General features: G+C 35.9%; 1 protein-coding gene across 1 annotated transcript in view; it reads right to left on the reverse strand.

The window, feature by feature from the left end:
- Window positions 1-228: 228 nt before the first annotated feature.
- The window catches only part of LOC102957149 (NKG2-A/NKG2-B type II integral membrane protein-like), a 63,007-nt gene continuing 49,784 nt past the window's right edge, over window positions 229-13,451 (reverse strand). The window contains exons 6-7 of the mRNA XM_042991758.1: window positions 1,747-1,835; window positions 229-317 (exon numbers count right to left, since the gene is read on the reverse strand). Of these exons, the coding sequence (XP_042847692.1) occupies window positions 1,820-1,835 (16 nt within the window). The 3' untranslated portion in view covers window positions 229-317; window positions 1,747-1,819. The remainder of the gene's footprint in view (window positions 318-1,746; window positions 1,836-13,451) is intronic.

Genomic DNA, 13,451 nt, shown 5'->3' on the forward strand with positions numbered 1-13,451 from the left:
GAAGAAGAAAGGAATTCATGAATAATAATGTCCTCATGAATGTAAGGACAGTTTCCACAGACATATTTCAACACTATGAGAATAACCAGGTTAAAATTAAAATGCTGTATTAGAAACAAAAGTGTTGCACCATTTTTTGACAATGTTTAAGCCATTATTGGTTAAAAATTAAGTGCTCTAAGAAGGGAGAATATTATTTTTAGCACATGTAAGAATTTCCTGTTGCAAATGACTTTTATTTGTGGTTTTAAATTGTGTTTCTAAAAAGTAATGCAGTACTATCAAAATGATATTTTATTTTGAACATCTGGTTAGTTCTGAGAATTGTTAAATTTTAGAAGAAATATTTCATATGTTGAAAAATGTTACATGGCACAATAAGTTATCCAAAGCAGGAACAACAGTGGAAACAGAAAAAAAACAAAAAACAAAAAAACATTTTTAAAAGAAGACTTAATGAACATCAAACAGTGACAACTGATTTAATGTCAAAGATATGAAACCTTTATGATAAATAAAAGGGTAGATCATTTATGGAGGAACACAATTGTTACAAACCTCTAGAAAGATCTTATTTCAAAGGCAGTGAGGGTAGACTCTAGTTGTACAGTTATACTAATAAATCACGTAAATGTAATTTCACACTTCAGTCAATGAGCTCTGCAGTCAGTGAACTCTGGAATTACTCCTGGCTCTCAAAGTGCAAAGTATCACCTTTAAAAATTCTTTCATGATGAGGCACCTGGGTGGCTTGGTCAGTTAAGCGTCCAACTTCGGCTGAGGTCATGATCTAATGGTTCATGGGTTGGAGCCGTGCACTGGGTTCTGTGCTGACAGCTCAGAGCCTGGAGCCTGCCACAGATTCTGTGTCTCCCCCTCTCTCTGCTCTTCCCCCACTCGCGCTCTCTCTATGTCTCTCAAATATAAAAAATTGCTAAAAAAAATTTTAATTATTTCGTGTCTAGCTATCTAATTTACTAATCTAAAATAGGAATTAAAATATGTAGAATGAGATGCATATAAAGCACTTAAACTCAATCTGACTGTTCTAAGATCTCAATAACATATTAGTTATATTAATTATTTTTAACACAATAATTGTTTATCATTAGTGATTCATATCATTTAGACCATGTAACATAATTCATTAGACAGGAGTGTCTTTCAGTATTGAGTATGTTTCTTGGCCAAGTTTTGTTCAATTTAATAAAAAGTCTTTGGATTGTTTATAGTTAAGTTTAAGTTAGCATTTTTACAGAAGGTACCTCATTTTGCATTTTATAAAAGATCAAACTGCTTTCATTTATTGAAGTAAATGTATGAGGAATTACATTTGACCTATATGATATAATGGATTCATTTTAAGAATCTATTTTTAAAGGCTGGGTAAATATCAAATAATATGTAATATATCATTGATGACAATTGATGACAAATCCAAATTAAATGTCCTTCGTCATGATGCTTATTTGATCTCACCCGAAATTATATTGATTTACAAACCCAATTATGCATATGAATATGCTCTTAATGACTTCTCCACAGGCAAGAATTTGAATATTGTAAGATCTCCAACAAATTTCATGCTCATTCTTGTTTGTTACCCCGAATTGTTGGAATGCAGATACCAATGTTCTCTGTGATTTCATTGTGTATTAGCTGTGCCTCAGGTGCATCCCATCACCATTTATAATCTCCCACTCACTGGGGTGACTCCTAGAAAGGCAGGACCGTGGTGACACATACCTTCTGTTGGCCAGTCACGCATCGTCCAGAGGGAACCAGGTTCCTCTTGTAAACAGAAAAATATCTGTGGTCTTCACAGCCTGCCAGCCCTGTAAGAGCTCAGAGTGAGGCAATAATGGAAAAAGTAGATTTCTTATCAATGTGTCACTTCAAATTTGAACAGGAAATTCTTACCCTTGGGCTATTTTGAAGACACTTTATCTCCTCACACACCTCCAGAATGCAGAGGCTTTGAGCTGGCAGTGTGTCATTTAGTTTGTCCCTCAGCAAATACCTCTGACAAATTTTATGTTCCCCGAGATACTGGGGTCAGAGACTTAACCACCCAGGCTGTTCACTTGCTTCCCTCTGAATGACAAACACTGAGGACTTAGGCCTTGTGTAAAATATCTTAGATGTTTAAGTTTTACTTTCAGACAATTTTGCTACATCTTGACACTATGTACTTTTTCTTCTGTCCTTATTATGTCATTTCCACTATACCAAAAATATTCTAAAATCATCATCCTATCGACAGATATTTAATTATATTTGACAGTAATAGAGAAGACTGACTACATTTTCCATTTTATTGTAACTGTCATAAAGACATCAATTTCTGAATTTATCTTATCAATTTTCTACCTTAGCTTTTAATATAGCTACATTCTATTTTTATTATTTGTAAACAAGTTTAAGTTACTGCTAAAAAAAAAACAAATCCTGTGGGAAAGATAAAATATTAGACAATATTGAACAATAGCACTGTATGAGATATTTGAATATTAAATAATTATTCATTTTATTTATTTATTCCTCTTCCAATGATAACTAGGTGTCTGTATTTTAATGGGAATATTTGTTGGAAATGAAAAAAAGCCTAAGTCTAACTATGTAGAGGATAATGAACAAATGTTTAAAAATTTCACTTAACTCAAAATATTGGAGTAGGACAGAGAAAGTACTTTTTTATTTTTTTAATGTTTATTTTTGAGAAGGCAGGGGTAGGGGTGGAGAGAGAGGAAGACACAGAATCCGAAGCAGGCTCCAGGCTCTGAGCTGTCAGCACAGAGCCCAACGCAGGGCTTGAACCCACCAACCAGGAGACCATGACCTGAAGTTGGATGCATAACCAAGTGAATCACCGAGGCGCACCTCTCATTGTGGTTTTGATTTGCATTTTCTAGATCATTAGTAATGTTAAGCATCTTTTTATGTGTCTATTGCCTATCTGTTTATCTTCTTTCAAAGAATATCTATTCAGGTCCTCAGTCCATTTTTAATCACTTGTATAGGTTCCTTTGGTGTTGAGCTGTAGAAATTCTTCATATATTTTAGACTTTAACCTCTTGTCAGATATATCATCTGCAAATATCATCTCCCATTCAGTAGGCTGCCTTTTTGTTTTGTAGGTAGTTTCCTTGGCTGGGCAAAATCTTTGTAGTTTGATGTATTATTTTTCATTTTGTCGCCATTTCTATGAAGACAGACCCAAAAGAATAAAGATGACACCTACCTCCAACAGTTTATTACCTACACTTTCTTTAGGAGTTTTATGGTTTCAGGTCTTACATCTATGTCTTTAATTCATTTTACATTTATTTTTGTGTATGTTGTAAAGAAACAGTCCAGTTTTGTTCTTTAACACATAGTTTTCCAGGGTTTTTTAATTACCATTTACTGAAGACTCTCTTTCCCCCTTTGTCTCTTCTTGCCTTCTTTGTCATATATTAATTGACCATATGGACAAAGGCTTATTTCTGGGCTTTCTGTTTCATTCTTTGTTCTATGTGTCCATTGTTGTGCCATACTGATTTGATTGCTAGAGCTTTGTAGTATAGTTTGAAATGTAAGGCCATGTCTCTTCCAGTTTTGTTCGTCTTTCTAATGATTGTTTTGAATATTCACAGTTTCTTGTAGTTCTATACAAACTTTTAGGTAATTTATTCTAGTTCTGTGAAAATGTTATTGGTGTTTTCTGTGGGGGGCCGGGCCCCAGCGCCAGGCTGAGACCGGGTCGAGCAACGTTCCCTGTTGACTTAGCCAACCCGGTGGTTCCCCCTCCCATTCCCCCACTTTCAAGGGCATACGAAAGCCTTGTCAAGGCTGAGAAAGTTAATTCCTGAAGTCTGTGGTCTGCAGGTGTTGGCAGTAATGCTACCTCCCTTTTTCTACCCCGAGTCAGATAGAAACAAACATGGGAACTGTGTTTTGCTAGCAATCTATCAACAAGGTCTTGTGACCTGTTCAGAAAGTTCACAAGGTACACAGAACTAAATGTTTTGGCTGGCAGTGATCATGTGAAACCTGTTTATTCTTAGAATGACCTGATCCATAAGAGTCTTATATTATAAAAGATTGTGTACAGCAACAATAAAGCCGTCACTTGGGCCATCAGCCCAGGGGACCCTCCTGTTCCCAAACTTTCTCTTCTGTCTTTTTTTCTTGCATTCCCCTACCCTCAGGACCCTGACCTCGGTGTTTGTTGCATCAGTCGCGACAGTTTTCATAAAGGATTACATTGAATCTATAGGTCATTTTGCATAATATGGACATTTTCACAATATTAAATCTTCCACTCCATAAACATAGTATATATTTTCCCATTTATTTATTTGTATCAATTCAAATTTCTTCTATCTATGGCCTATGGGTTTGGAGTATAGGAATTTTACCTCCTTGGTTAAATGTATTCTTAAATAATGTATTCTTATAAATGCAATTATAAATGCAATTGTTTTCTTAATTTCTCTTTCTCACAGTTTTTTTTTACTAGCGCATAGAAATCTAATGATTTCTGTATATTAATTTTGTACCCTACAACTTATCTGATTTAATTAATTAGTTCTAACCGGTTTTTTTTGGTGGAGTCTCTCAGTTTTTTATCTAGAGAATCATGTCATTTGCAAATAGTGGCTATTTTGCATTTTCCTTATCAATTTGGGTGTCTTTTATTTCTTTTTCTTTTCAGATTTCTGTGCCTAGGACCTCCAGTACTATGTTGAATAAAAGGGATATGAGTGGACTTCCTTGTCTTGATCCTGATCTGACAGGAAAAGCTTTTGGCTTTCCATTACTGAAAATGTTGTTAGCTGTGGGCTTGTAATATATGACCTTTATTCTGTGGAGGTGTAGTCCCTCTCTACACTCTTTGTTGGGAGTTTTTACCATAAATCAATGTTGAATTTAGTTAAATGCTTTCTCTGCATCTATTGAGATTACCACATGATTTTGATCTTTCAGTCAGTTAATATGGTGTGTCAAGTTGTTTGATTTGCAGATACTGAACCATTCTTGAATATATGGAAAAAACCCCACTTGATCATGCCGTATGATGTATGGTGGAATTCTGCTTGCTAATATTTTGGTGAGAATTTTTGAATGCGCATCAGCAATATTGGCCTAAAATATTCTTTGTGTGTGTGTGTGTGTGTTGTGTCCTTGCTTTGTTTAGATATCAAGGTAATGTTGTCCATGCAGAGGTAATTTTGAATTTTTCATTTGTCTTAAATTTTGGGACTAATTTGACAAGTGGTTTAAGTCTTGTTTAAAAGTTTGGTAGAAAAGGCCATATTTCATTCTTTCTCATTGCCAAGTAGTATTCCGTTGTGTATATAAACCACAGTTGCTTTATCCATTCATCAGTTGGTGGACATTTAGGCTCTTTCCACTGGCTATTGTTGAAGTGCTGCTATAAACATTGGGTACAAGTGCCCCTATGCATCAGCACTCCCGTATCCCTTGGGTAAATTCCTAGCAGTGCTATTGCTGGGTCATAGGGTAGATCTATTTTTAACTTTTTGAGGAACCTCCACACTGTTTTCCAGAGCGGCTACACCAGTTTGCATTCCCACCAAAAGTGCAAAGGGGTTCCCGTTTCTCCACATCCTCTCCAGCATCTAGTCTCCTGATCTGTTCATTTTAGCCACTCTGACTGGTGTGAGGTGATATCTGAGTGTGGTTTTGATTTCTATTTCCCTGATGAGGAGCGATGTTGAGCATCTTTTCATGTGCCTGTTGGCCATCTGGATGTCTTCTTTAGAGAAGTGTCTATTCATGTTTTCTGCCCATTTCTTCACTGGATTACTTGTGTTTTGGGTGTGGAGTTTGGCGAGTTCTTTATAGATTTTGGATACTAGCCCTTTATCTGTTATGTCATTTGCAAATATCTTTTTCACATTCCATTGGTTTCCTTTGCAGTGCAGAAGTTTTTATCTTCATGAGGTCCCAATAGTTCATTTTTGCTTTTAATTCCCTTGCCTTTGGGGATGCGGATAGAACTGAAGAGTGTTATGCTAAGTGAAATAAGTCATACAGAGAAAGGCAGATACCATATGTTTTCACTTTTATGTGGATCCTGAGAAACTTAACAGAAGACCATGGGGGAGGGGAAGGAAAAAAAAAAGTTGGAGAGGGAGGGAGCCAAACCATAAGAGACTCTGAAAAACTGAGAATAAACTGAAGGTTGATGGAGGGTGGGAGGGAGGGAAGGTGGGTGATAGGCATTGAGGAGGACACCTGTTAGCACTGGGTGTTGTATGGAAACCAATTTGACAATAAATTTCATATTAAAAAAAATAAAATAAAAAATAAAAGTTTGGTAGAATTCACCAATAAATCTTCATGTATGTGCCAAGCAGTTTTCTTTTTCTTTTTAATTTTTTTTAACGTTTATTTACTTTTGAGAGAGAGAGAGAGCACAAGCAAGGGAGAGGCAGAGAGAGAGAGGGAGACACAGAATCTGGAGCAGGTTCCAGGTTCTGAGCTGTCAGCACAGAGCCTGACATGGGATTCGAACTCACTGCGAGATCATGACCTGAGCAGAAGTCGGATGCTTAACTGACTGAGCCACCCAGGCACCCCTGTGCCAAGCCGTTTTCAAACTACTGCCTGTGAGCTGGGACTCAATGCAAGTGAATTTTTCATGGACCCTTTGAGAGCAAAGTCTTGCTTTCCTGTAATATTTTAGGGTAAACCCAGCTAAATTTCAAAGCCAGATGTGATGGGGGCTCACCATCCCACTGCAGATCCTCAGGGTAGGGGGATGATCAGTGCAGAGCTTTCTCCCCTCACTTTCCTAAAGGTTCTCAGTGCCTGTAGATCTCTCCAAGTTGTGGATCACCACACTGGGGGTAAGGATCAAGATTAGGCCACATGTGTTGTCTTTCCTACCCTCTTTTTTTTTTTTTTTTTTTTTTTTTTTTTTTTATATTTGGGACAGAGAGAGACAGAGCATGAACGGGGGAGGGGCAGAGAGAGAGGGAGACACAGAATCGGAAACAGGCTCCAGGCTCCGAGCCATCAGCCCAGAGCCTGATGCGGGGCTCGAACTCATAGACCACGAGATCGTGACCTGGCTGAAGTCGGACGCTTAACCGACTGCGCCACCCAGGCGCCCCCTTTCCTACCCTCTTGATGTGACTTTTCCTTCATATCTTAACTGTGTGGAGCTGTTCTTCTGGTTCTTAGGTCATTCTCCAAATGTAGTTGCAGATCTGCTGTGTGTCATAGAAGGAGGTCAGCTCAGAATCCTCCTACTCCACCATCTTAGTACAGACCATAGAATTTATATCATCAGTTCTTATCTCGTACCAAGGAAAGGGGAGATGTTTATTTATACTGCCTAAGGATATTCAATTTCACCATAATCTTTAGGAGACTGAGTTTGGACAAACTAGTTCTCTAAAATCTAGAAAATGGAATTTAAAACCATATATATGTCACTGAAATATGAACAAATATTTGAAACTTTTATAACAATTACTAAAGCTGGCTAACCATACGAGCATTTCAATTAATTATATTTTATTATATTTCCATAAACTAAACTATCAATCTATTTTTCTCTATTAGCCACATAATAGGATTACAACAAATAAAGGATTAATTAATGATGTCAAATAATGTAAAATTCACTAATGTCACTTAAAATTTGAGAAACTTATATTTATTATTCCTATGGTTCTACACATTGCTGTTTTCAATTAAATCATTTTATCTATCTATCTAGTTATGTAGATCTAAAGTCCTTTGTTACATGTAAAACTATGGGCTCACATTTTTGGCATGTAACTTTAATAAAATCTATGCCAGGTAAACATTACTTCAAATAATAAAGGTAATGAAAATTTACTTTTTATCACATAAATGTATATAAATATTTAACCTATGATTTCTAATAATGGAAATTACCTAGTGACCTAAAAGGAATGGATAAATGGAAATCAATAAAATGTGAAAGTATCTTTATTATACCATAGCAAAGTGAATTCATTTCAAAGATTGTTTTCAAAAGGAAATATTTAATTGCTAACTCACTCTAACTAAAGAAAATATTTAAGGATATTCTAATGATAAAACATCTATTCTAAGTGAAACTTGCATACACCAAAAGGAAAGACGAGTTGAAGAAAATAAGTTATGTGGATATATCTAAATGGTTCTTGCGTGGATAAAATAAAGATGATAATGTTTGTAATTATAAATATATATCCATATTAGTATTCATTGAGCAAATACAGCATTTCAAGTAAATACAAGTGAGGGTATATAGGTCTTTTCACTGTTTGAGAATGGGTAAAGGTACTAATTTCTTAGACTCTACTGAATAAAAAAATGGATGCTGTAAAGTGTAGGGCAATGTAAAAGGATATTTTAAAAGCATATTAAATTACCAAGTTCTTACAGAAGAAAGTTAAAATAAGTTATTTATTGTGAAAGATAAGAAAACAAAGAAAAAGTAGAGTTCAAAGCAGCGGTAGTGTTTATCTCAAATTAAATGATAATCATCTAATACTTAACAATTACTTATGTCGATACAACTTACACGAGATGAAATATATAAGTAAAACTTATGTAATTGCAATGTTAATATAAATAGAGTAATTTTAACTTCAATTCCAAGAGTGTTTGTATTTAAATAACTGTTGTTTTAATGAATTCTTCCTCAACAGAAGTAAACAGAACCATGAAAATATAAACATGTAAAAAAATCATGCCACATAAGACAGCATAAAACTACTCTCGCTAATGTACTGTCACAATACAAGACAAGAACCACTGTTACAAATACTGGGCGTATTTCATAAGGATAGATCGAGTATGCAAAGCATTAGCAATGTTTCATAAAACCTGTATATACTTAATGATACAAGTTTGGGACACCTGGATGATTCAGTTGGTTCAGTAGTGGATTCTTGATTTTGGCTCAGGTTATCATATCATGGTTCGTGAAGCTGAGCCCCTTATTGGGCTGTGCTCTGACAATGCGGAGCCTGCTTGGGATTCTCTCTACCCCTTGGCTCTCTGCCCCTCCCTGATTTGGGCTTTCAAAATGAATAAATAAACTTAAAAAAAAATACAAGTTCAAGATAGATTTGAAAAGAGGGAAGATAAACAATCATAAATAGAGATTTAGACAACTCTATCTCCCTGCTTATCAAACAAGCAGATATATCAGTAAGGCTATTGCAAGACATAAACTAGACAAGTAATACTTATGTGCACACATACAGAAACGCTATTTAGTAGTATAGAATACTCGTATTTTTAAAATCACACGGAACCTTTCCAAAAATTTTCCAAAATACAAAATAAACTCACATTTCCAAGTATATTAATGTAGAATATATTCATATATTAACTTGTGATGTTACCGCATTCGACACTAGACAATCTTGGCAACTAGGCACGTGTGCCTGAATATTTACATTTAGTTTTTAATAATTAGAAATAAATAAAACTTTAATATTGGTTCCACAGTCACACTAGCCATGTCTGACACAAATATAGACCATTTCCAGTTTCATAGAAAATTCTCTAGCTATGGTTCACCTAAAATAGAAGTCAATAACCAACAATTTGCTTTTTGCTTGTTTGTTGATTTGTTTAATTTTTTTAATGTCTATTTATTATTTTTGAGAGGCAGAGAGACAGAGCGTGAGCAGGGAAGGGGCAGAGAGAGAGAGGGAGACCCAGAATCCGAAGCAGGCTCCAGGTTCTGAGCTGTCAGCACAGAGCCTGATGAAAGGCTCGAACTCACAAACCATGTGATCATGACCTGAGCCGAGGTCGGATGCCCAACCAACTGAGCCACCCAGGTGCCCCAAACAATTTGAAAATCCTTGTGTGGTTTAACTCATTAATATATTTCTAATTAACATATGAGCAAATATATGATCACAATAAATGTTTAAACTTTTTATATGAATTACAAGAGAAATATAACAGCAAAATTTTGTCTTATGAAATATTATCTCTAGTATGTATATTACAAAAAGAGACAGAGCAGAAATCTGAGCATATATCATAAGAAACTAAATCCATGAAAGCAAAAATTAGGTGAAATTAAATCCAAATGAAATAGATGAAGGAAAACAATAAAGAGTAGAAAATTATGAAAAAGAACAAAACTGCAGTAGTGAGCATCAGAAAAAGATATACTCATGAAAAGATAAAACAGATAAGACCATCAAAGAAAAAATAAAGATCAAATATTTATATCTTGATTAACCTTGGGAATACATTATTGTTTTTACTGGTAGATTTTATCATTTATGTGAAATAGAAAATTCCTAGAAAAGGCAAACTGGCAAACTGAAATACAAATAAAGAAACCAGGGCACACCCACCAGATATTAAAGAAATTGAGTTCATTATATAAAGCTTCATATAGAAAAATTATACTCAGAAGCTCAGATACCATCAATGACACTTAAAAAAATATCGATCACCTCCCCGACCCATTGTAAACACTGGGAGACACTGTTGCAAACTTTGCTTTGAATAGGCAAGCTGCAGAGAAATTAACAGAAGATTGTCTTTCATATTTACTTAGATATTTACAACTTTTCATGCCTTTCTTACCTTTCCAAATACCCAGAGTTCCATCTGGTACTATAATCTTTAAGCCTGAAGAATTTCTCTCCTTTATCACTTCTTGCAATGCAGGCCTGCTGGTGGTGGATGTTCCGAGTTGCTTTTTAAGAATGTCTTAATCCATTTTCATTCTGGAAGATGATTAATGATATCGAGTTCTGGGTCAGCAGGTTTTCTTCTGGAGATGAATATTCTCTTATCTTATAAATGTCATTATTTCTTTTGTCATACAAAGTGCTGTTATTACCTCATTCCTCTCAAGATTTTCTTCTTATCTCTTTCAGAAATGTGACTACAACGTACTCACTTGTGATTTCATTTTTGTTTACCTTATTTCGATTTTGTTGGGCTTCCTGAATTTAACTTGGTGTTTTTTCAACAAATTTGAAATCGTTTCAGCCATTATTTCTTCACATATTTGTCTGCCAAATGTTTCCCTCCCCTTGTAAGATCCTAGTAGGCTGGGTCATAACTTTTGATATTATCACATTCATCTCTTTTAAAAATTACTTTAGTTCCCCTGTCAGATCAGATTATTGTTCTTATCCAACCAGAGCACTTGGGGGAGCACAAGCTAATTTTTTAAACATTTTTCTTCAATGTTTCTTATTTTTGAGAGACAGACACGGCGTGAACAGAGGAGGAACAGAGAGAGGGGGAGACACAGAATCCGAAGCAGGCTCCAGGCTCTGAGCTGTCAGCACAGAGCCCGACACCGGGCTCAAACTCACCAACCATGAGATCATGACCTGAGCCGAAGTCAGTCGCTTAGCCGACTGAACCACCCAGGTGCCTCCACAAGTTAAAGTTTTAAATGGTTCATTAGTAAGAGGCACAAAAAACAAACAAAAACAAAAACAAAAACAAAAACAAAAACAAAAACAAAAAAAAACCAGTGCTTGTAATTATGGGAAGACCATCATGAAATGGAGGGCAGAGCAACAGTTTTTAGAGCTAATGTCTGTTATCTCCAACTTTACATTCTTTATTTACTAGAAGACAAAATTTTCATTACTAAATTTGTTACATGAGATTTGGCAAACACAACTCAGTCCTTCCTGCCTTCTCCTTGGAACCGAGTGCCTGCAACGAAAACATTTTCTGCTCAGTAAATTTTAAATGTTTTTAACGTTGATTTATTTTTGAGACAGACAGAGACAGAGCATGAACGGGGGAGGGGCAGAGAGAGAGGGAGACACAGAATCGGAAGCCAGCTCCGGGCTCCGAGCCGTCAGCCCAGAGCCCAACACGGGGCTCGAACTCACGGACCATGAGATCGTGACCTGAGCTGAAGTTGGATGCTCAACCGACTGAGCCACCCAGGTGCCCCCTGCTCAGTAAATTTTAAAAGGGTGCCATCTTCCTCTGAATTTAGTACTGAAATGGGTACTGTTTAACTCTGGGATCCAGAAAACAAGCTCACTGTGTTCATAACCTAATGTATATTCTCAGAAGGTTAGGCAGAGAAAACTGTCATTTGGATCTTTATATCCCTGACTTCTCCATGACTCTGTCCTGAATTCACTTCTTACTAGCAGACCTGCATTATTATTTTATATAATGGAAAGATTTAAATATATATAAATAGATATCTCACCTCCCCAACCCATTGTAAATGCTGGAAGACACTTTTTCTAAAGCTACAAACATTTATAGTTTTGTTTTTATTGAAATAAATTGTTTGAATAATTGATTTCCTTGAAGGTTTCCTATGTATTTATAACAGCAATATAATTCTGAATCCCATGGTCTCATATCTGAAGGAGTTTACTATTGCTAGTTGTCAAATTTTAAATAAATTATTTAGATGAATATACTGAAATAACTTAGTTTGTTCCAAAATTGCTTTTTTTCCCCATTATTTTTTTTAATTTACATCCAAATTAGTTAGCATATAGTGCAACAATGATTTCAAGAGTAGATTCCTTAATGCGCCTTACCCATTTAGCCCGTCTCCCCTCCCACACCCCCTCCAGTAACCCTCTGTTTGTTCTCCATATTTAAAAGTCTCTTGTATTTTGTCCCTCTCTATGTTTTTATATTATTTTTCCCTTCCCTTATGTTCATCTGTTTTGTCTCCTAAAGTCCTCACAAGAGTGAAGTCATATGATACTTGTCTTTCTCTGACTAATTTCGCTTAGCATAATACCCTCCAGTTCCATCCACATAGTTGCAAATGACAAGATTTCATTCCTTTTGATTGCCGAGTAATACTCCATTGTGTGTGTGTGTATATATATATATATATATACCGCATCTTCTTTATCCATTCATTCATCAATGGACATTTGAGCTCTTTCCATACTTTGGCTATTGTTGATAGTGCTGCTATAAACATGGGGATGCATGTGTCCCTTCGAAACAGCATACCTGGATGCCTTGGGTAAATACCTAGTAACACAGTTGCTGGGTCATAGGGTAATCCTATTTTTAATTTTTGAGGAACATCCATACTGTTTTTCAGAGTGGCTACACCAGCTTGCATTCCCACCAACAATGCAAAAGAGATCCCCTTTCTCCGCATCCTTGCCAACATCTGTTGTTGACTGAGTTGTTAATGTTAGCCACTCTGACAGGTGTGAGGTGATATCTTATTGTGGTTTTGATCTGTATTTCCCTGATGATGAGTGATGTTGAGCATTGTTTCATGTGTCGGTTGGCCATCTGGATGTCTTCTTTGGAGAAGTGTCTATTCATGTCTTTTGCCCATTTCTTCACTGGATTATTTGGTTTTTTGGTTGTTGAGTTTGATAAGTTCTCTATAGATTTTGGATACTAACCCTTTATCTGATATGTCGTTTGCAAATATCTTCTCCCATTCCATCAGTTCCCTTATAGTTTTGCTGATT

The sequence above is a fragment of the Panthera tigris genome, chromosome B4 (genome assembly GCF_018350195.1).
Source record: "Panthera tigris isolate Pti1 chromosome B4, P.tigris_Pti1_mat1.1, whole genome shotgun sequence".
Classification (NCBI taxonomy): domain Eukaryota; kingdom Metazoa; phylum Chordata; class Mammalia; order Carnivora; family Felidae; genus Panthera; species Panthera tigris.